The sequence below is a fragment of the Galeopterus variegatus genome, unplaced genomic scaffold (assembly GCF_000696425.1).
Source record: "Galeopterus variegatus unplaced genomic scaffold, G_variegatus-3.0.2 Scaffold130, whole genome shotgun sequence".
Lineage (NCBI taxonomy): Eukaryota > Metazoa > Chordata > Mammalia > Dermoptera > Cynocephalidae > Galeopterus > Galeopterus variegatus.
This window is the reverse complement of record NW_007726241.1, coordinates 907,312-927,358: the sequence shown is the minus strand read 5'-3', so window position 1 is coordinate 927,358 and position 20,047 is coordinate 907,312. Positions and strand designations below refer to the sequence as shown.

General features: G+C 46.7%; 1 protein-coding gene across 1 annotated transcript in view; it reads right to left on the bottom strand.

Annotated features, from left to right (window-relative positions):
- Positions 1-9,724: 9,724 nt before the first annotated feature.
- The window catches only part of DAPK1 (death-associated protein kinase 1), a 177,290-nt gene continuing 166,967 nt past the window's right edge, over positions 9,725-20,047 (bottom strand). Inside the window, exons 24-25 of the mRNA XM_008588607.1 lie at positions 17,623-17,811; positions 9,725-12,244 (exon numbers count right to left, since the gene is read on the bottom strand). Of these exons, the coding sequence (XP_008586829.1) occupies positions 11,012-12,244; positions 17,623-17,811 (1,422 nt within the window). The 3' untranslated portion in view covers positions 9,725-11,011. The remainder of the gene's footprint in view (positions 12,245-17,622; positions 17,812-20,047) is intronic.

The following is a 20,047-nucleotide window of genomic DNA, read 5'->3' as shown; positions in this document are numbered from 1 at the left end:
CACAGCACTGCAGAGGCAAGCTCATCACTAACTGTAACTGCTGATGAGACTGTCTTCCTAGAGAACCACTCTAGTGACTGGACAGTCTTGGTGAGGAGCTGATGATCAGTTTGCACGTTTGCTTTTGTCATGAGACAGAGGAACTGAAACCCACAGTGCCAGCCCAAGTTTGCCCAAAGCAGTCACGGGGACACACATCACACCATCATGTCCCACCTTATCCCGTTGTTACTTCAAGTATAGTCCCATGTGCATAGGACCCGTGCTCCCTTATGCGCAGGGAGAACTACCCCTGCCCTGAGTTCCTGGTAGTGACTCCTCATATTTGGGGGATGGGCTGGTGTGTTCGGTGTGACCACACTGGTTCATTCCCAGGCACAGAACAAGCCAGCCCCACGCAGGGCTTCTGTTTAGGGTAATGGGGTGAAATAAGAAGAGAAAGCCCATCTTTTACCCCTAACTTGATAAATAGTAACTCTGCCCCATGGAGGAGATCACGTCCCCTCTGCCTTCACGTGGGGCTGTGCAGGGTCAGGCCCGCTGCTCGGGCATTCAGGCGGGGCCTTCGCAGCCCTCTGAGACAAGCAGGTGCAGGGGACTGCAGGGCCTTCCCACTGCCATCTGCATCCTCCAGTCCTCACCTGACCGCTATCATTTATGCTCCCAGTGATTCAGAGGCCCAGTTCTGAGTAGCTAAAAGACACATTTATAAACCTTTCCAGAAACTCATCAATAATCCATGCTTTACATAAATTCTTTTCTACTAAAAACATCTTCAGAAATTCAGACTTAGTCACTCCCTTCCTGAATGTTTTTTCAAAGGCCTGAAGTGACCTTGATGTTCCATAGGAAAGGCCTTACACAGCAAAGTGCTGCTGGGGGATGGGGACCAGCTGACTCCCTGGAATCCTGACTGCAGGAACTGTTTACAGCACTGGGTGAATCTGAGAAGCAGCTTAGTATCTAGTGTTAAAAGCAGTTCACAGGTTCAAGAAAACATGAGGGAATGTGTTCAAGAGAAAGAGAAGAGGCAGAGATGGAGACCTGAAGTCGGTGTGACAGAAGTGTCCTGGGGAAAACGTGCTGGATGGACAGAGGGGCACACGCAAGAGGTGGCGAGAGGAAAGAGCGGTGCAGGTGGGAAGGACACTGTGCAGACAGCCTTCCTAACCTGAAGGGAAGTGCCTGAACCTGGCAGAAGAGGTGGTGAAACAGTAAGGCTGGGCCTGTGAACCAAGCTGACTCCATTTTCCGTGCAGAGGACACTTTGTTACTTTTCCACTCCTCAGTCATGAGACCCCTCAGGGCAAATGATTACCCCATGGGCTGCCCTGAGGAAATAGACTGAGATAAGGGAGGAAAACAGATATTTACTGAATTGCAAAACCCCTCTGCAAGGCTTGTTTTACCATAATAATAAAAGTTACAGATTAGCCTTAAGACCCCTTTAGGAATTCCCACCTGTGCACAAAGCATCAAGGTGACTGCTGCAATGACTCTCCTGGGGTGACAACGATGAACACCACTGCCATCTTGGACCTACTGAGCGTGCGCCGATGACGCAATCAGGAAGAACAGAACGGACCAGCTCCAGTGACGCTGGCCTGCCACCCCTTAACTCCTTTCCCTATAAAAGACTGAACAGCTCTCCTGGGGGGGGAGGGGGGGGCTAGCTTTACTGTCGCTACCCCTTATACATAAGTCTACTTCCTCTTTTAATTAAGCGTTGCTGCTTTACTGTTGGACACATTGTTTATTTCTATGACTTTGGAATCTGAGAGCCTAATTTAATCACTGGCAAAAACTGGAAAGCTTTGGACACCAGAGAAGACTCCAGCTGCAAGAGGCAAGTGGCCACTGGAACTGCTCCCAGGTCTCTGCTACTGGTAGATCTCTCCCGGAGTCCCTGGCCTAAATTCTGAGAAGGCAATGCTTTATTCTCTTTGCCTTTCTCTGATTTTCTGAGCCCTCTTCTGCTGTTTGGTTGGATCTTATCGACTGCTATGCAGGTGCACCCTGGAGGGCTCCCGGCTATGCCTTTTTTCTCTGATTTAAATCTACTTGATACTTTTCTTCTTTATGCCGACAACAGTGGGGAGATCTGCTTTATCAATTACTGTTAATGGAATAGGTTGGCCCCTCCGATTGGGACTGGGATAAACTGGACCCCACTGTTCCTCTTTTCTCTTTGTTTGCTTCGTTAGACATTTAGTTGAGTACCGGTAATCTGAATAAACCTTCCAATCCTTGCACCGACTTTTGGATTTTCAGGTCATTTGTTGAATGCGAGAGGGCAGCCGAGCCTGGCCAGTCGGTAACCGTGGGATAAAGGCAGTGCCAAGGCTGCCGCAGACTCAGAAATCATCTTAAATCGATGAAACTCAGACACCTGTAGCAATAAGCTTGATTTTCTGATAGGAGAAACAATGCCAGCAGTACTCCTTAGAGATTTTGATATTTAAGGGAACAAGTTTCCCATTTGAGACTAGATTTCATTTTCTTACATATGAAAAACATTTTGTTCATGATTTCTAATTAATTCAAAATTCTCAGCTTTGTAACAACTTGGTTGATTGACTTGGCATGCTGGATGCTAAAGAAAAAGAAAGAAAAATCTTACAAAACTTTGGACGTGAAGCATTTCTGCAACACAACGAGGGGTTCCTGCTTCTGTCCCAGAGAGCTGCAGAGCGGGCTGGACTCCTGGGGCCACAAGGCCTCTGGCCCTGATATTTCACCAAAGTATGAAACAAAACTGTGACCTGCCATTCCACCACTAGGCCTCCAATCCTTAGGGCTTGAGGGGAGAAAGCATTCATTCATTTAACTAATATTTATTTAGGACCTACTGTTTGCCAGGTGAGGGGTGAGCACAGTGGTTGACAAAGACAGACAATAACCAAGTAACAAATAGATAGCAATAAAGGCTGCAGATTTTGGAATTAAATAGTTCTGGGTTCAAATCTTGATTCTGCTACTTAAGAGCCATGTAGCCTTGGGCAAGATACTTATACTCATAGAGTCTATTTTCTCACCTCTAGCAGGGGAATTAAAAATGCCTACTTTCGTAGGCCTTGTAAGGATTAAAGGGAATATTATGCTTGCATAGTGCTTAGCATACACTCCCCAACACATAGATACTATTATTTTAAAAAATATTTTGAAACATTAGAGTGTGCATATATCATTGAAACACCCTTGTTGGGTCTTAACTTATGAAACATTACTGAAAATTTTACATAGAATTGTCAGAAAACACAGAACATAATAGGGTTTTTATCCATCCAGATAGGTTTTTATCAATAGGTTGTTATTGAGACAAGCCCTTGATAACTGGGGAGGGCCAGGCAGCTGAGATCCTAGGATGGAGCAAAGATGGACAGATTAGGGACACAAGTCCATACATGGTGACCTGGAGCTGTTTCATCACGTTGCCTCTGGTGGGCTCTGTCCCACGGTTCATGTAGGGTTAAAGAACTCCTGTGCCCTGGCGTTTCTACGCCAAAGCAGCTTCCAGCATCACTGCTTTCTCCCCTGGTTCCCCTTGGTTGCTCAACCCCCCAAATACATATGATGCACTGAAAGAAGTTCACAGCAGGCAGCAGCTCTGAATAAAACGCAATTTTGTGGGCCAGTGATCCATCTGGGAGTTTTTTGCATTTCCCTTTCTTCTCTTGCATATTCTCAGAAAAAAAAAAAGCAAGTCAAGTCAAAAACGGCTTCTTGATTCTAGTGGGCTCAACATCTGTTGTGTTTGTTCTGCAAGCTGGACTGGGAGGGAACGTGAGTGAGCATTTGCCTTAAAGTTTCAGTCTCTAGATCATGACCTTTTCATAATCAGATGAAAAGGGCATTGGTTTGTTGTAAAAACAGAGTTGATGTTTAACAGGCCGCGACCGACGTGACCCACGGGAGCACGTGGACCCGGCCTGGTTTCCTCCCACTGCAGCTTCCAGTGAGTGACCTGGTGGTGGCTGCTTTCAAGGACTCTCAGAGGGACCTTGGCTGTGGTCCTTCCAGCAGTTTCTTCTGCTACTTCTTAATAACCACCACAACAAACAATAATAACAATAATAATAAATTAAAAGCTCTCCGCAAATCCCACTATACTTCCTCCTGACCTCCTGAAACCAGCAGTCGACTGGGACCTTGTTGCTCTCTTATGCCGAGAGCTGCACAAACTCTGTTTGGATCACGGCACCTGATGATCGTGATAACCCCCATCGCCATTTTGCAGACGAGCTAACTGAGGCCTAGAGAGGTTAAGGACCTTGCCCAAGGTCACACCACCAGGAGGAGGAGGCCTGGACTCGCTCTCGGGCGCTCTGGCCCAGACAGCAGCGCGCAGGCCGCAGGGGTGTCCCGGCCCTGGTGGGGACGCTGCTCGGCAGGCGCGGAGAGCTGCAGGACGACACAGGGCCAGGTTTATGCTGGTCCAGGAGCAGTTCCCAGAGACCACCCCCTTCCAGCCGCTAAGCCATTTCCCCTCGCACAGTTCCTCCCCCTCTGCCCCGGCAGAACCTTTCTCAAAAGCACTTCTGTACTGTGACTCTCCACCCACTTTGGGGGGAGTCCTATCTCCTCCCTGCAGGAGCCGCCACCCACCCGCTTCTCCCAGCAGAACAGCTCCTCACATCGGGGTTCCTTCTTCCAGAGCAGGGCCTGGGGCAGGTGGGCGTGGCAGGGAGATAAGACCTCTGGATCCTGCCCCAGCCCACCCCGACCAGGCCTGCAGACCCCAGGTGGGTGGAATGCAAGGGGAGTGATACCTGTGAACATTCTTCACAGGAATATTTCCCCTCCACAGCCAGGGATACTGTCTCATAGATGATCAGGACTTTGATAACAGGAATGTAATGGAGAAAAGAATCAATGTTAGATACTAGATTTCCCGAAGAGAATTTCTACGTCCACAATGATTCCGAAAACCAAGCTCTAAAGAGAGAGAAAAAGGTTTTCTAAATTGCGGGACCTGATCTGAAAACCACTGTGTGAGTCTAGAGGTCAGTGTCATCAAGGAATAAAGCATCCATGGCCTAGTGGAGTTGCCGGGAGCAGAGGAGTCATCCCCAAGACAGGGAGGGGCAGGGGTTTGTTTTCACTCAAGGTCCTCCAGCAAGGAGTGTGCAACCACGGAGGTGGGCAGCAGACTCTGCAGGCTGCAGTCCTTGGTACCCTGGGCCAGACGCTGGGAGGCACACGGGGCACAGTAAGGCTGGCTTCCCAGTGAACAAAGCCTGCACAGGGGTGCGGGACACAAAGCCAGACCGAGAAGGACACTGGTGACAAATCGGACATGAGTGCTGACAATTCAAGGAGCATCTAAAATAAGTCACTAGAGAACTTGAAATCTCAGAAAGTCCTCCATCTTATATATGAAAAAGACACAAAAACAAAACTCGAAAGAGGTTCCCTAGATTTGACAACAATCATAAACATTTATGACATTACTAATAATGGGTTTAGAAGCTGGAAGTTTTCTAAAATAGCAATAACTATAATTATTAACTAATCATTTTAGTCTCTGATGATAGTGGAAAGAACAAATTTTCTGTCCATTTTTGCTCAACAAGTAATATTATAAAAGCTGTTATATGTAGCAAAAAAATAAGTAAAAAAGTATTGTAAGGAGTGTCAATAGTTAATTGATAAAATAATGTTTTTCTGGGAAACAAAGAAAACCAAACAGAGCAGCACAAATGCGATTTCTTGCTCAGCAGGAACTGCTTTTCCTCCTCAGATTTTAATCATCATGTGCCAAAAGCCAAACAACACATACTTCATGTCCAGTCCAAAATACAAAAAAAAAAAAAAAAAAAAAAAAAAAAAAATGTGCATAAAGAGGTACAAGCTTTATTTAAAATAGAAAAAAAAGCCCGAGTTTCACAGTAGGTGGGATATGACATTATCACAGTATTATGTAGCCATTAAAACTGATGTTTCTGAAAAGCCTCTAATAACATTAAAAAAATAGCTATGTCATAATGTTAGTTTAAAAAAGAAAAGCAGAGTATAAAATCGTACTCTTTGGATGATTTCAGCTGCATTAAAACGTGTGTAAAATACGGCTGGAAGAAATAAAAGCTTTCATGCCTTGAATGGCCTGAGGACCCGGGGGCACAGCCCACAACGCAGGGAGGGCCACACCAGAAGGCCTGGGGACGCTGTCCTCCGGTGCAGTGGCCACAGCATGGACCCGCAGCCGTCACCGCCTGGTCTCTCCTTCATGTGAATATGGGTCACGGAATCACATGATTGGGAGGAAGCAGCCCTGGCCTGGCTCGGGGTCACTGGCCTTCCATTCCCGGACACAGAATGATTCTGACACCAGCTGTGACGCAACCTGAGGCTCGCAGAAGCCCCGGGGGCTGCCACTGGGGCTGGAGCCTCAGAGTCTGAGGCCTGAGGATGCACGAGGGGCGGGGCACGGCGGAAGACAGTTGTGATGCTCCCATTAGTCACCCCGATTGCGGAAAACACACACTCACAGCTGAATCAGCAGGATCAAGCCTCTCGGCCAGAAAAACAAGTTTTCTTGGCCAGAGAATTCCCTCATTCCCCCCACCCCCACACCCCACACCCCACAAATATATGCACATGCATACACACAAACTTGCACACATGCACAACACACACATATACACATGCACACACGCAATATACAAGTATACACACATGCACTCGTGACACATTCGCACACGGGCACACACACATACATGCACGCCACATTTAATACCGGTACTTAACACAGCAGTATAAAGGCCCTCCACTGTGGTCAGGTCGCCTAACACTTACTCTGAATAGTTAATAAGTGAACTGTGCAATTTTGTCTAAATCTTTTCATCTTTTTGCTTCCAGCCCCCAAAGAGTGTGGTTGAAGCAAACCATCTCTAAGGTCTCTTTTAGTTGTGACATTCTGTGATTTCAATGGGAAAATATGGTGTGGTCCACCAAGAGCCCCTGGAGTCCCTTCTCTGTGCCCCTGATGAGGAGCCCTGCAGGCTGCAGTCACAGCTGGGCACCTGGCGAGGCCACCGTCACCCACCATCAGCCCCAGAGAGTGACACGCTGTGGACAGCTCAGGACCCAGTGGACCTCGGCTGTAGGCATCTGTCGGGTTCCTTTCCTGCCCTTCCTCCCCGCACCCACATAGTCTTCTCTCCTCTTGACTGAGAACTGAGCAGAGTCATGAGCCGGCAACCACCTGAGGCCCAGTGGTCTGGGAAGAGATTAGCAGCTGCCTATCCTGGGGCATTTCCCAGGGGTTCTTTCTTCCCAGTGAAGCCGAATGGAGCTAACTGTCTCTTAAATCCCCCTTCCAGGGGTGCCTCACTGGCCCTCCCTCCACGGCCAGAGTGATCCCAGGGATAGATGAGCACATCTCTGACCTGGGCCCACACCTGGAAGCTGCTGAGTTCTGGGACTCGGAGGTTTGGACATAGAAAGCTCTTGGAGTGCAGCGTATAATTTTTGGTTGCAGTGATAAAGTCTGATCTCACTCACCCTCTGGTTCCCACCAGAAGCACAGCTACAGTCTCTGCAAATAGCCTCTCAGAGCAAAATTCCTCAGGCAGCTGTGGGGTTGAGACCCGTGGCCGGCCTTAGTGAGCCCTCAATCGGCGTGGTGTCCCTGTTGCTTGCTTGGGGTTGGCACCCTACAGATGCCAAAACGTTTGGGATTGACGGGTAGGATCGCACCATTCCTCATCAACAGCGTGGCCTGACTGAGTCCTCAGGAATCCACAGTCCTGCAAAAGCTACAGTGCCATCCCAGGAAAATAAGTAACTGCAAGCTAAAAGAGAAAAGAAGCCAGACAAAACTTTCACATCTTTTCCCACGATGATCACTTCCGTTTTATTTTTTTTAAATAACAAATATCAAATTATTTCATAAAGCAATCTACCACTTTTTCTATCCCCCCTTTTGGGGGGCTCTGCTTTGCTGGGCTGCTCTAAACACAATGAGTAATCTTGTACATTAATCTGCAAGCTTTATTGTTATCTGAATATTTTTACTATCTTTTTACCTAAAAAAAAGTGGCAAAATGTACATAACAATAATCGAACTGTTTTTAACTGCACAGATCAGTGCAATTAAATATATTCACACTGTTGTGCAACCATCACCACCACCCCTCTCCAGAACTTTTTTCATCTTGTAAAACTGAAAACATCCATTTACTTTTTTAATTTAGTGGGGTATTTTTTTCTTTTTTTGGCGGCTGGCCAGTATGGGGATCCTTTTACTCGTAAACTCAAGCCTTCTCTGCCCAAGCCCAGCTCTCGACGGCCCTCTAGGTTTTACAGCCTTGCTGGCATGTAGCAGCTGTTTAAGCAGGAGCAGCCCTGCGGGCCCTTCACTTTGGAGTGCCGTCACCGGGGCCACACCATCAGGATATAGTAGGGGAGGCAGAGCCTGCTACACACGGTGGGGCTCTGCTAGACAGCTTCAGCCTGACCAGAGTTCACGGTACAGAAGACCCCAAACTGCCCCGAGTTGCCCCCACAGCAATTCCCAGGATGAGAACTGAGCTCAGCGATCCTTAAGCTCCTGACATTTGGGTTGTAATGATTCCTGAGTATAGCTTCAATATTTTCCAGAGCCCTGGGGCCTCATAACCACATGAACAGGAACCTTTCCTGAGACTTGCAGAAAACAAACGTATACACACTCTTGCAGTGCTTTGCATTAGTCTGCCCAGCATCTTCCTGAGCCCCCTTCTTGGGGAAAACGGCTCCTCCCCAACATCAACCCAGGCCACTGCCAGTAACTCTCTTCCCCACCATTGTGATCAGCACAGGGATAGCCATGTGACCCAAGCTCGTTCAATCAGAGGCTTCCTCTGGGAGTCTACACAAAGATGCTGCAAGAGGCAAACCCCTTCCTCTGGCTTTAGCTGCCTGCCAATATGCCCTATGACAGCAAGCACTCTCTTTAGTAGGAGGCAATGAGGCCAACGCTCAGGAAGAGCTTGAGACAAGAAAAGGAGGATCCACTCTTTAAGACAACCATGATTCCGATTTCAGTGCCATCCTTTCTAGGTGTATCCACCTATGTGCGGTTTTTGGTTTTATTCATTGACATTTCTTTTCTCATTATAAAAGTAAATCATGCTTGTTGTGGACAATTTGGGCATAACAAAAATAAACTGTATTCCTACCACCACAGGGAAAACCAGGGTTACTACCTTCCAGTCTTTTTTTCTTTGCCCATTTTATTAAGTACACTTGAGATTTTACTAAATGTAGGTTTTGTCTCTATAGCTCGTCACGTGTGGTCCCATGCAGGTCACACCTAGAGTTTCTACTGATGGCTGGGGCGAGTGTACTTTATATTAAAGGGCAGGTAGAGAGGCGTCTTTTGCCGTAGGTTTTCCTGTTCCTGGTACCATCACCTTCCCTTCTGCATAGAAACAGCAAAGCTTCCTCTGCTTCCCATGCCAGGACTAAAAGATCCCATTTGGTGTTTCAGTTCACCCAAGGAAAATGGAACAGGACTTTTTCTTTAAAATGAGAACAAATGTGAAAATCATCTGGGCATTTTTTACTTTCCCACACCATTCCCAATTTTAGTAATAATAAAGCACCTAAATAACTGGGTTGTTTTCCCACCCTTGGGACTGTAGGTATAATGACTTCCTAGATTTCTGATTCCCCCATGTGCACTGATGCCAGTGAAAACCCAACAGGAAAAGAACTGCTTCTGAATTAAAGACCAACAACATTAATTCGACAAGCAACAGTTTATTTATAAAAAAGGAAGGAAATGAAAAAGAAAACTTAACTTTTTAATGACATCTTTAAGATTAAGTAAAAATACCAGTATTAATATATATGTATGTACATAGTGCATATAGATATATACATATGATATAACATTAACAAACATGCTTCTCAGGACAGAAGAATTAGGACATGTTCCCTCATATCAATTGAAAACTCTATCACGATTTAAAATCATGGCAAGAAAACTTGCTTCCTTTTTGTTCTGTCTTTCAGACTTCAAGTACAGGAAGTTATCAAACCAGGATCTAAATGTGGAAACCATCTGCTATGCACAAATGACAATGGACTGACACAAATTATGAGTTGGGGGTCCTCTGAATTCTTACACAGGTCTCCGTCACCCTACAACTGTGTCAACTTTCTACCTGAGATGAGAGGAAATGATGAAGTGCGACAGTTTGTAGGTTTCACATTGATGGTTCGACAAAAGCAAACTGAAAATTGTCTTTTTACAGCAACAACACTGGCCATGAAATCACCCTGAAGGAGGATCCCTTTCTCCCCTCTCCTTGCCAAAGAAAACACAGAAACTGCTGCTGGACAAAAAAGAAAAAAAAAACAAAAAACAAAAAACACTCAGGGTGAAGCACCTCTGGCGATGGTCAGCATACAGCAAGGGACAGAGAGGTAGCATTTCCTTGATGACAGCTCCTGGCTGACTGAGATGATTTCGAACATACCCTCTTCTGCAAAAGGCACTCACATATTGTCTGTTTACAAATCATGTAGTGGGATTCCACACATAGGAGATTTCCCTACAAATATAAAAGAGATAAGCTGAGGAGATGGTGTAACAAACAAAGAGTATAAGAAATACACATTTTGGACAAATGTGCACTTCTTTCTTGAAAGGATAATCAATAGAGTGATTAAAAAAATCTTCATTGAAAAGTGAGCAATTCCAGTAAAATCATCAGTAAGAAGCAAGTTACTGGAGGACAAGAGATGGAGTCCAGAACACTGAGAAGAGGGACACTAGCTTTTTAAATGGCCCAAGCAGAGGATGTGGTCTGCTCTTACACTGGAAAGACCATCCACCGACGGCGGACTGTGCGGGAGGGAGGGAGGTAGTGGCAGAGAGGCAGGTGCAGCAGGGGAGGGGGACGTCCTTTCGGATGTGGGCGGACGGAGGAATGCTGGGGTCTCCAATGGGAAAGATGGGCTGTGGCCCCCTTGCTTCTGCAATCCCAAGAGACCCTGCCCAAGCCAGAGGCTTCCCTCGCCCTCACCGGGACACCACGGAGCTAATGGAATTATAAGACGTGCCACTGTTGCAGCTGGAGGCATACGCCTCCTGGCCGTTGCCATCGAGGTTGATTTTGAACACAGAGGATGCCTTCAGTAAAAAGTCCGCCGCATCCCGGCGACCCAGCTCCCTCAGTTTGGTCATGAGGAGGCCAACTGTGCTCTCAGGGCAGGAGGTCCATTCCCGCAGCAGGGCGTGGATGGGGCTGGGGAGGAAATCCGTGGGAGCCCCGTTATTGGTGTTGTACTTTGCCACAAGGTCGGGGAGGCCCAAGTTCATGGCGAGAAGGCACCAGTCCTTCCCCATGGGGTCGGGTGGGTCCAGCAGGCGACTCAGTTTCCTCCGGGTCAGGAGGTTTAGATCTGATGCGTGGATGTCCATGCCGAGGCTGGCCTGCGAGTAGACGTCATGACACCCGAAGCACGTGATGCTACTGAAGCTCTCCTTGTACCCCCCCATGGTGTTTGTTAGTGAGCTTTCCTTCAGGGTCTGAGCCCGGAAGAAATCCCGTGGCTGGTAGATCATGACTGGCTCATGGTGCTCCCGCAGCTGCTGGGGGCTCAGGTAATGCTTCACCGTCAGAAGCCCAGGCAGCGTGGTGGCCATGACATTCTCGATGGTACTGCACACCGAGTCCAGCAGCAGGCAGCACTTGATCTTCTCTGTCTCCAGACCCCGGACCTGGACCTCGATGCCCTGGCCATGGTTGACCAGGAGCACCAGCAGCTCAGCCCCACGATTGGCAATCTTGCAACCATTCACCCACAGGCGGATGTCTGCATCCCCCTCGGCACTCTGCTGGTGGATCCACCGGCACAGGTTCACCTGCACCTTGTGGAAGATGCCACACGGGAAGGGGGTGAGATGCTCGACAGGGACGATGCGCACACCACCGTACACCATCACCTCATCCTCCTCATCGGTCCAGGAGCGGTGCAGGTTGTCGGTCTTGATCAGGGCAGGGACGTCCACCATGGTGCCACTGCTCAGGTCCCGGGCACAGATGTCCATGGCATCCAGGATCTGCAGCAGCTCCTCCACATCGCTGTCAGGCACCAGGCGCTGGATGTCCTCCACGGTGTAGCGGCCCCGGTAATGGTGCAGGGCCCGGGGAGTCTCCACGGAGAGCAGCTTCCCCAGGACATTGGTGCAAAGCCAGCGGGGGTCCAGGAGCAGCACGTCCTGCACCGTTTCGCTCTGCATGATGTTGATCTGCCAGAGGGGACAAGGGAAGGTCACGTGGAGAGACAGAGCCCTGGCCAGGGCACCAGCCCCTCAGAGCACAAAACGGCCTGATCCCAGTGATACAAACTCTGTGCGAGGGTTCTAAGAATGATCCAGGCCATTCACTTGGATGGATCTCAAAAAAGCAACACTGAGCCCAAAAAACGGCTTGGGAATGTCAGAAGAGAGATTCTGAAAAACTACTTTTGACTCTTCAAAAAGGTCAACATAATGAAAGATAAAAAAAAAAAAAAAAAAGAGTGATGGCAACTAATGCAATGAGCGACTTTGGACTGGATTCCGAATCCCAAAGTGAATACATAAATAAAAACAGCTATGCAAGAAATTGTTAGGAGGAGCCAAGGGAATACCCCTCCGCCTGGAAGCAGGCAAGAAGCAGAGCACGCCCGAGGTCCTAGGCAGGAGCAGAGGGCAGCATCCCCTGCTGGGAAGCAAGCAAGGAGGATGCCAAAAACATCATTACCATGCAGGTGGCCCAGCAAACCCACCACCACAGCCACAGCTGCTGCAAAAGTGGCTCGATGCCACAGCAGTAGCCACAGCCCCTGTGCAGGAGGCCCACCAGACACTTGACTGCACCGACACAAGGAGAGTCACCAGTGGAGACTGGAGAAAAAAGAGGACGTCTCTCTCCTCAAAGACAACTCCAGACTAACAGAAGAAGCAACTGCTCTACCAGACAACCAGACGTCAATGCAGAGATACCAGAAATATGACAATCCGAGAAAACATGAAACCACCAAAAATGACAGTAATTCTCAAATACCAGATCCTACAGAGCAGGAAACCCTTGAAATGAGTAAAAAGAAAATCTGAGCAACAATGTTAAGGAAACTCACTGAGATACAAGAAGACTCAGACAATATAATGAAACAAGAAAAAAAAATCCAGGATATGAAGGAAGAAATTTACAAAGAGATTAATACCTTATAAAAGAATGTAGCAGAACTCATGAAACTGAAAGATTCACTCACCAACATAAAAAAACACATCTGAGAGCTTAGGCAGCAGGTTAGAACAAGCAGAAGAAAGAATTTCTGATCTTGAAGACAGTCTTTTTAGAAATAACACAAGCGGACCAAAAAAAGGAAAAAATAATTTCAAAAAATGAAGAAAATCTAAGAGAGCTAGCACAAGCATTTGAATCATGGGTGTTCCAGAAGGGAAGGAGAAAGGAAAAGGTATGGAAAACCTATTCAACAAAATAATCATGGAAAACTTCCCAGGTTATAAGGAGAGACACGGACCTTCAGATCCAGGAGGCTCCAAGATTCCCAAACAGATTCAATCCAAAAAGATCCTCTCCAAGACACATTACAGTCAAACAGGCAAACTCAAAGACAGAGCATCTTAAAGGAAGCAAGAGAAAAGTACCAAGTCACCTCTAAGGGAGCCTCTATCAGACTAACAGCAGACTTCTCAACAGAAACTCCACAGGCCAGAGAAAATGGGATGATAAATTCAAAATACTCAAAGAAAAAAACTGCCAGCCAAGAATACTGTAACCAGCAAGGCTATCCTTCAGAAATGAGGGGAAAATAGTGTATTGTCCAAGCAGAAACCGCGGGAGTTCACCACCACACGACCAGCCCTACAAGAAATCCTCAAGGAAGTCCTGCACCTGGAATCTGAAAATCGACAGTCACTACCATGAAAACACAAGAAAGAACAAAACCCAGCGGTAGAGCAAAAATGCAATGAGAAAGAGAAAGAAACGAAGTCTCAACATCACAAGGAACATAATGAAAACATCATAACGCCCCTGCTTTATTTCTGACTTTAGTAATTTCAGTCTTCTCTCCTTTTTCTTGGTAGATCTAGATAAAGGTTTGCAAATTTTGTGAATCTTTTTAAGGAACCACTTTTTTTTTTTTTTGTCTTTTTTCGTGTCCAGCAACAGATTGCAACCCTCAGTGTTGCGCCCGTACCGGACCGGGACTGGCAACGGGATCGCAACCCTCGGCGCTGCGCCCACACCTCGCTCAGCCAGTGAGCGGGAACCGGTCTGTATGTGGGATCCGAACCCTCGGCGGGAGCGCCGCTGCGCTCCCAAACGGCGCACTGTAGCAGTGCACCACCGGGCCGGCCCAGGAACCACCTTTTGATTTTGCTGCTTTTCCCTATTGTTTCTTAACTCCCTATTTCATATATTTCTGTTGTAATCTTTGTTGTTTTCTACTTATATTTGCTTTTGGTTTAGTTTGCTCTTCTTTTTCTATTTCTTAAGGTAGAAGTTCACATTACTGATTGGAGATTTTTATTTATATTTGTTATTAAATAGGTGTTTACAAGTAAAAATTTTCCTCCAAGCACTGCATGAGCCCTGCATCTTATAAATGTTGATATGCTGTGCTTTGATTTTTACCTCAAAGTCCTCTCTAATTTCCCTGTGATTTTTCTTTTTCCAAGCACTGCATGAGCCCTGCATCTTATAAATGTTGATATGCTGTGCTTTGATTTTTACCTCAAAGTCCTCTCTAATTTCCCTGTGATTTTTCTTTTTACCTATTGCTTATTTAGGAGAGTGTTGTTTAATTTCCACACATTTGTGAATTTTCTAAATTTCCTTCTGTTGCTGTGGTCAGAGAACATATTTTTTTTATGATCTTAGTCTTTTTAAATGTATTGACTTGTTTTAATAAATAAAAGAAAAATAAATAAATAAAAGAAATAGATTAAATAAATAAATAAATAAATAAAAGGAAAAAGAAAAAAGGAATTATTGGGACAAGTGGCAAGCCCGTGTATGGGACCACATATTCTATATATAGGACATAGTGCTATATCACTGCTGGTTCTGACATGTGATCATCAATTATATTGGGTATGTGGGAGAATGTCTTTCTCCTTAGGAGATACGGGCTAAATTATTTAGGGGTGAAATTCATGATGTCTGTCCAATAAATACATGGAGAAATGGAAGAGAGAAGAATGAAGCAAATGCCACAAAATGTGAACAGCTGGTGGTTTAGGTGCACAGCCTGCGAGGGTTCATGGTACTATTTTTGCAACTTCTCTGAAGACTTGATATTTTTCAAAAAAAAAAATTCCGAAGTTCAGAAGGTGGTATTATTACACCATCAGGGGAATTTTTAACATGCACCCATAAAAAAGGTCTGGAAAGATACGCCACCAAGATAACAGCTGGCCCTGGAGCAGGGGAGAGAGGGGCGAGAGCAGAGACAAGGACCAGAGCGCACATGAGCTCTATCAGTCGTGGTAATTTCTCCAACACAGCCAAAGTTGAAAACAAATATGACAAAACCCAGGCAGCTTTTCCCGTTATGGAACCTCTTCCCTCCCTGTTCTGGCTGGTTCTATGAATAATGGCGATCCAAGCTGCCTGCTTCCTCCCACGGGGGCTCAGACTCCACCTGTCGGGCTTCATCCTTTAGACGCCCACTGCATAGGATTCTGTTCAAAGTTAGCCTTAGATGGAAAATTCCTGGAGGGCAGAGCCAGTTTCTACTTCGTTCTTGACGTGGCACTTGGTGGAACACCATTTGCCACGTCGTCCTAGATGCTGCTGACTCCTCAGGGTCATGAAAGACAAAGACTGAAAAACTGTCCCATAGTGGAGGGCACTAAAGAGACCAAGACAACTAACCAAATGCAGTGTGGGATCCTGGACAGAAAACAGACATTAGACGGACAACTGGTAAAACTTTAGTTAGGAGGCAGTAACAGGACGTACTGCAGGAGGGGCCGGAGCCAGCGGGGGGAGTGGGGAGGCACAGGATTTAAATTTTCCTTCTCCCATCCTTCTTATTAAAGTGTCCAGGGCGGGCCGGCCCGGTGGCGCACTCGGTAGAGTGCGGCGCTCCCGCCAAGGGTTCGGATCCCATATAGAGACCGGTCCGCTCACTGGTTGAGCGCGGTGCGGGCGCGACATCGAGGGTTGCGATCCTGTTGCCGGTCGTGGTACGGGCGCGACACCGAGGGTTGCGATCCCATTACCGGTCACGAAAAAAGACAAAAAGGAAAAAAAAAAGTGTCCAGGGCAACGAGGGATGTGATAAATAAAGTGGATTGGGGCTGAGCCCATGGCGCACTTGGGAGAGTGCAGCGCTGGGAGCGTAGCAGCGCTCCCGCCGCGAGTTCGGATCCTATATAGGGATGACTGGTGCGCTCACAGCGCTCACTGGCTGAGCACCGTGTGGCCGGTCTCAAAAGGACAAAATAAATAAATAAATAAATAAAATAAAGTGGATTGTATGCTATGATCTGGAAAGTTCTGGTCAAATATTAGATGGCAAAAAAATACTATGCCAAAGGGGTGAGTTTATTATCATGGTTAAAACGTTTTCTTTTTTATGTCCAGCAGTATCTTATCATCTAAGCTGCTTGGATCCATCACCTGTCCCCTTTCTTGGATTCAATCACTTTAAAATACTGCTGCAGGAGTCAGCAGATTCACTGGTTATGTAAATGGGAGTGTAAAGGCCGACAAAATCACTGCTTGAGGCTCTGGTATTCGAGGTCACTGGTTTCTGGATTGAATTTTAGTTTCAGGAATAGGTGATTCTCACAAACTTGGCCACAGTGTCAGATGTAGCACCTAAGACTGGAGAGGGCAAACTTCTGGTTTGGAATATTCCCAGAACTGCTTCTAGTTTTTAATATTCAGAACTGCTCTTCCTGACCCAGTCTAGCTTGCCCTGGTCTCCTGATTACACACAATGGAGTAACGTGAAGGGTATGTCCCTTTTCTGGGGATAGTCATACGATATAATTAGAACAGTGTTTCCAAACTGCAGCCCAGTGCTGAATGTGACACAACCAAGAGCAGGTTAACATTTCTGGTCACTCCTGGCAGGCATCGCTTGCTGGCGGGGGTTAATGTGTACCTCGAATCGTGGTCACTCTGGGTGTCTGTGCACAATTTTTCTTAGTGTCTCCAGACATTGTCACTATAAGAACACCTTACTGCCTTTCCTCAACTGTTTGTGAACCCAACGGTCTATCTGCAGCTGGCAACTCCACCCACCATGCCGAGCAGCCATGCTGAAGGCTGCCAGGTGCAGCAGGTAAGTACCAGGTACCCAAGGGGCAGTGAGGAGGAGAGACCTGCTCACCCAGGGCAGCAGGCATCGTGCTCCTAACTAAAAGAATCTGGAAAACAAGAACACAACATAACAACAAAACGTAACAGCTGCCGAGGTGAGGGGACGAGGGCAGAGAAGTGCAAGGCAGAGGCTCACTCGAGTCTGCGTGTCTACAAGTATTACGGGTACCTGGGCAGTTTCACTCTGCCTCCCCAGGCTCACACCACCTCCAGGAGCTGGGATTTGGGACAGAAATGAGTCCCTAGAGCCTCTCGCAGCCCCTGCCTGGGCTCCCCTCACCTCGCCTGTGCTGTGCAGCTGCTGGGCCATGCGCCTGACATCCTCCTCGCTGGCCAGGGGGTTCAGCTGGTCCTGCACGTCACACACAAACTGCTGCAGCGACATCAGCTGGTTGGGCCCGTTGAGCTTCCTCCAGGATGGCAGTGTGGAGATGATTTTCTCACACAGGTGAGTCATCGGAGGGCAGACCTAGAACATGCAGGGCAGGACAGGGTGACCAACGTGCCGCTGGGGACGCTTGGAGTAGGAGCCCGGCAGACAGTGCCGGTCACTCTCGCCTGTGGCATGTTCACTCTCACACGTGGCACGTTCATTCTCACATGTGGCAAGTAATTCCACGAATGAGTTAGCGCCTCTTTCGTTGCGTACTGGGGCAGTTATTTATCGCTACCCTTAAGCAGAGTCTATTTATCAAATATAAAGTTTGTAGAGGCTTTTAATTCTATTGGTTATGTTAAATGGATGGCGAGTCTTCACAAGCACGTTTCTGGAATTGGGGACGCAATCACGCGGTGAGCTGATGCTCGGCTCCTGCTGTTTCACCTGCCCTCCGTCTCTCTCTCTCTCTCTCTCTCACTTTGCAATCTCTACCTCACTCACTCCCCCCTCACCTGTAAGTAACCGTTTCAGTAACAATGGACACTTTATGAACAATACTACAGTGGATATTACCCGTAAGTTAGGTATTCATTGGGAAACACTGTTGCTGAAATATTATTTCAAATTAGACCAATTCTTGGTAAATGGCTTGAAATGGGTTGCAACCTTTTAGTTTGGTTACATAGATCACTCTGTCTTACAGACTCTCATCAACACACCTCCCTAATTAGAAACCATACAAACCACACATTGCACTGCACCATTAGGCTTTCCCCTCCCAAATCCTATCTTTTGTGTCAGTAGATTCCCCTCCCTCCCAGAAGACAAAATTCCTAGATAAAGGCAGTTGATTTGGCAGGCTCCACCTGCCTGGCCTCAGGAATTGGGGAGGGGAGGGGCTCTGAAGCAGCCTAACTCAAGGACCTTCAAGGACTCCCTCCTGCCTAGGGATGTGGCTTGAATGCAAACCTGGTGGGGAAGCGCTGGCCTTTCACAGACTGCTGTCTGTCCCCAGATCACTGCCTACTAGTTTCTTTTTTTTTTTTTTTTTTTTTTTTTTTTTTTTTTTTTTTTGTCTTTTTTCTTTTTCCGGGTCCGGCAACGGGATCGCAACCCTCGGTGTTGCTCCCGCGCCTCGCTCAACCAGTGAGCGGGAACCGGTCTGTATGTGGGATCCGAACCCTCGGCGGGAGCGCCGCCGCGCTTCCCAAGCGGCGCACCATCCAGTGCGCCACCGGGCCGGCCCACTGCCTACTAGTTTCTGTGCCCAAATTCCTCTGAGGACTCCCCAGACTGCTCTTTATCTACTGACTACGTCATAGTGGGACCCCAATATGAAAGCAAGGACAGCTGGTGCACAAGGGCTGGGTTTTCGTGAGAGAGCAGAGGGTTTCCTAAGAATTCCAAAAGAACACCAGGAACTGGAGCCTGGTGCAAGTGCTGCAGGCTACCACTAGCCACGCAGGAGGACGGGGTGGGGTGCACAGGACGGGACACATAACTCAGGCTTCAGCAGTGGGAACATTCCTGCAAGCATTGTACCATTTTCCCATGGGTATTTTGTGCTTTTTTTACCCATTTTGGTGAGCTTTTTGAATATTATGAATAGTAACCCTGTATCTGTCAAATGCATTCAGGATATTTTTTTGCAGTGTATTTCGCCTTTTAACTTTGTGAAATGTCTTTGAAAATAAAAAAAATATGTAAAATTTATGTTGTCAAATAGGCATATTTTCTTTGAAAAGTCCTAGGGTTCATCCTCTTGGTTTACAAAGGTTTCCTCAGGCTCAAGTTCTTTTCCTAAATCTCCCTTCAAAATATCTGTTTCAGTTTTACATTTAAAAGCTTTAATCCATTGATTTTGGGGCCATGTAGTGAACAGAAGCACAACCTTACTCACGTGCAGGCAAACAGCCAGATGTGCCAGCATCGTATTTCAAATAAACGCTTTTCCTATTCACTTGAAATAACATCTTTATTTTCTATTAAATTTCTGTAGATACTGTGATTTACTTCCACACTCTCGAAGCTGTTCCTCTTATTTAATAGTATTGATTCTAAAGACCTTAAAATGTTTTATTTATTCTTCCATTGAAATTTTAACATAAAAACCCAATCCCTTTCAGATGCTAACTGGAATTGTATCAATTTATGTAACTTGAGAAAATAAAACTTTCGAGTCTTATCCTACCGTCCAAGAACGCCAGCTCATTATATCTCCACATTATTTTATGTCCTCCAATAAATTTTGTTAGTGACTTTTTCTATTTTTGGGAATTTTAGAAATATTTCATTATAAGTTGCATTTGAAGTTCTTTTGTAATTT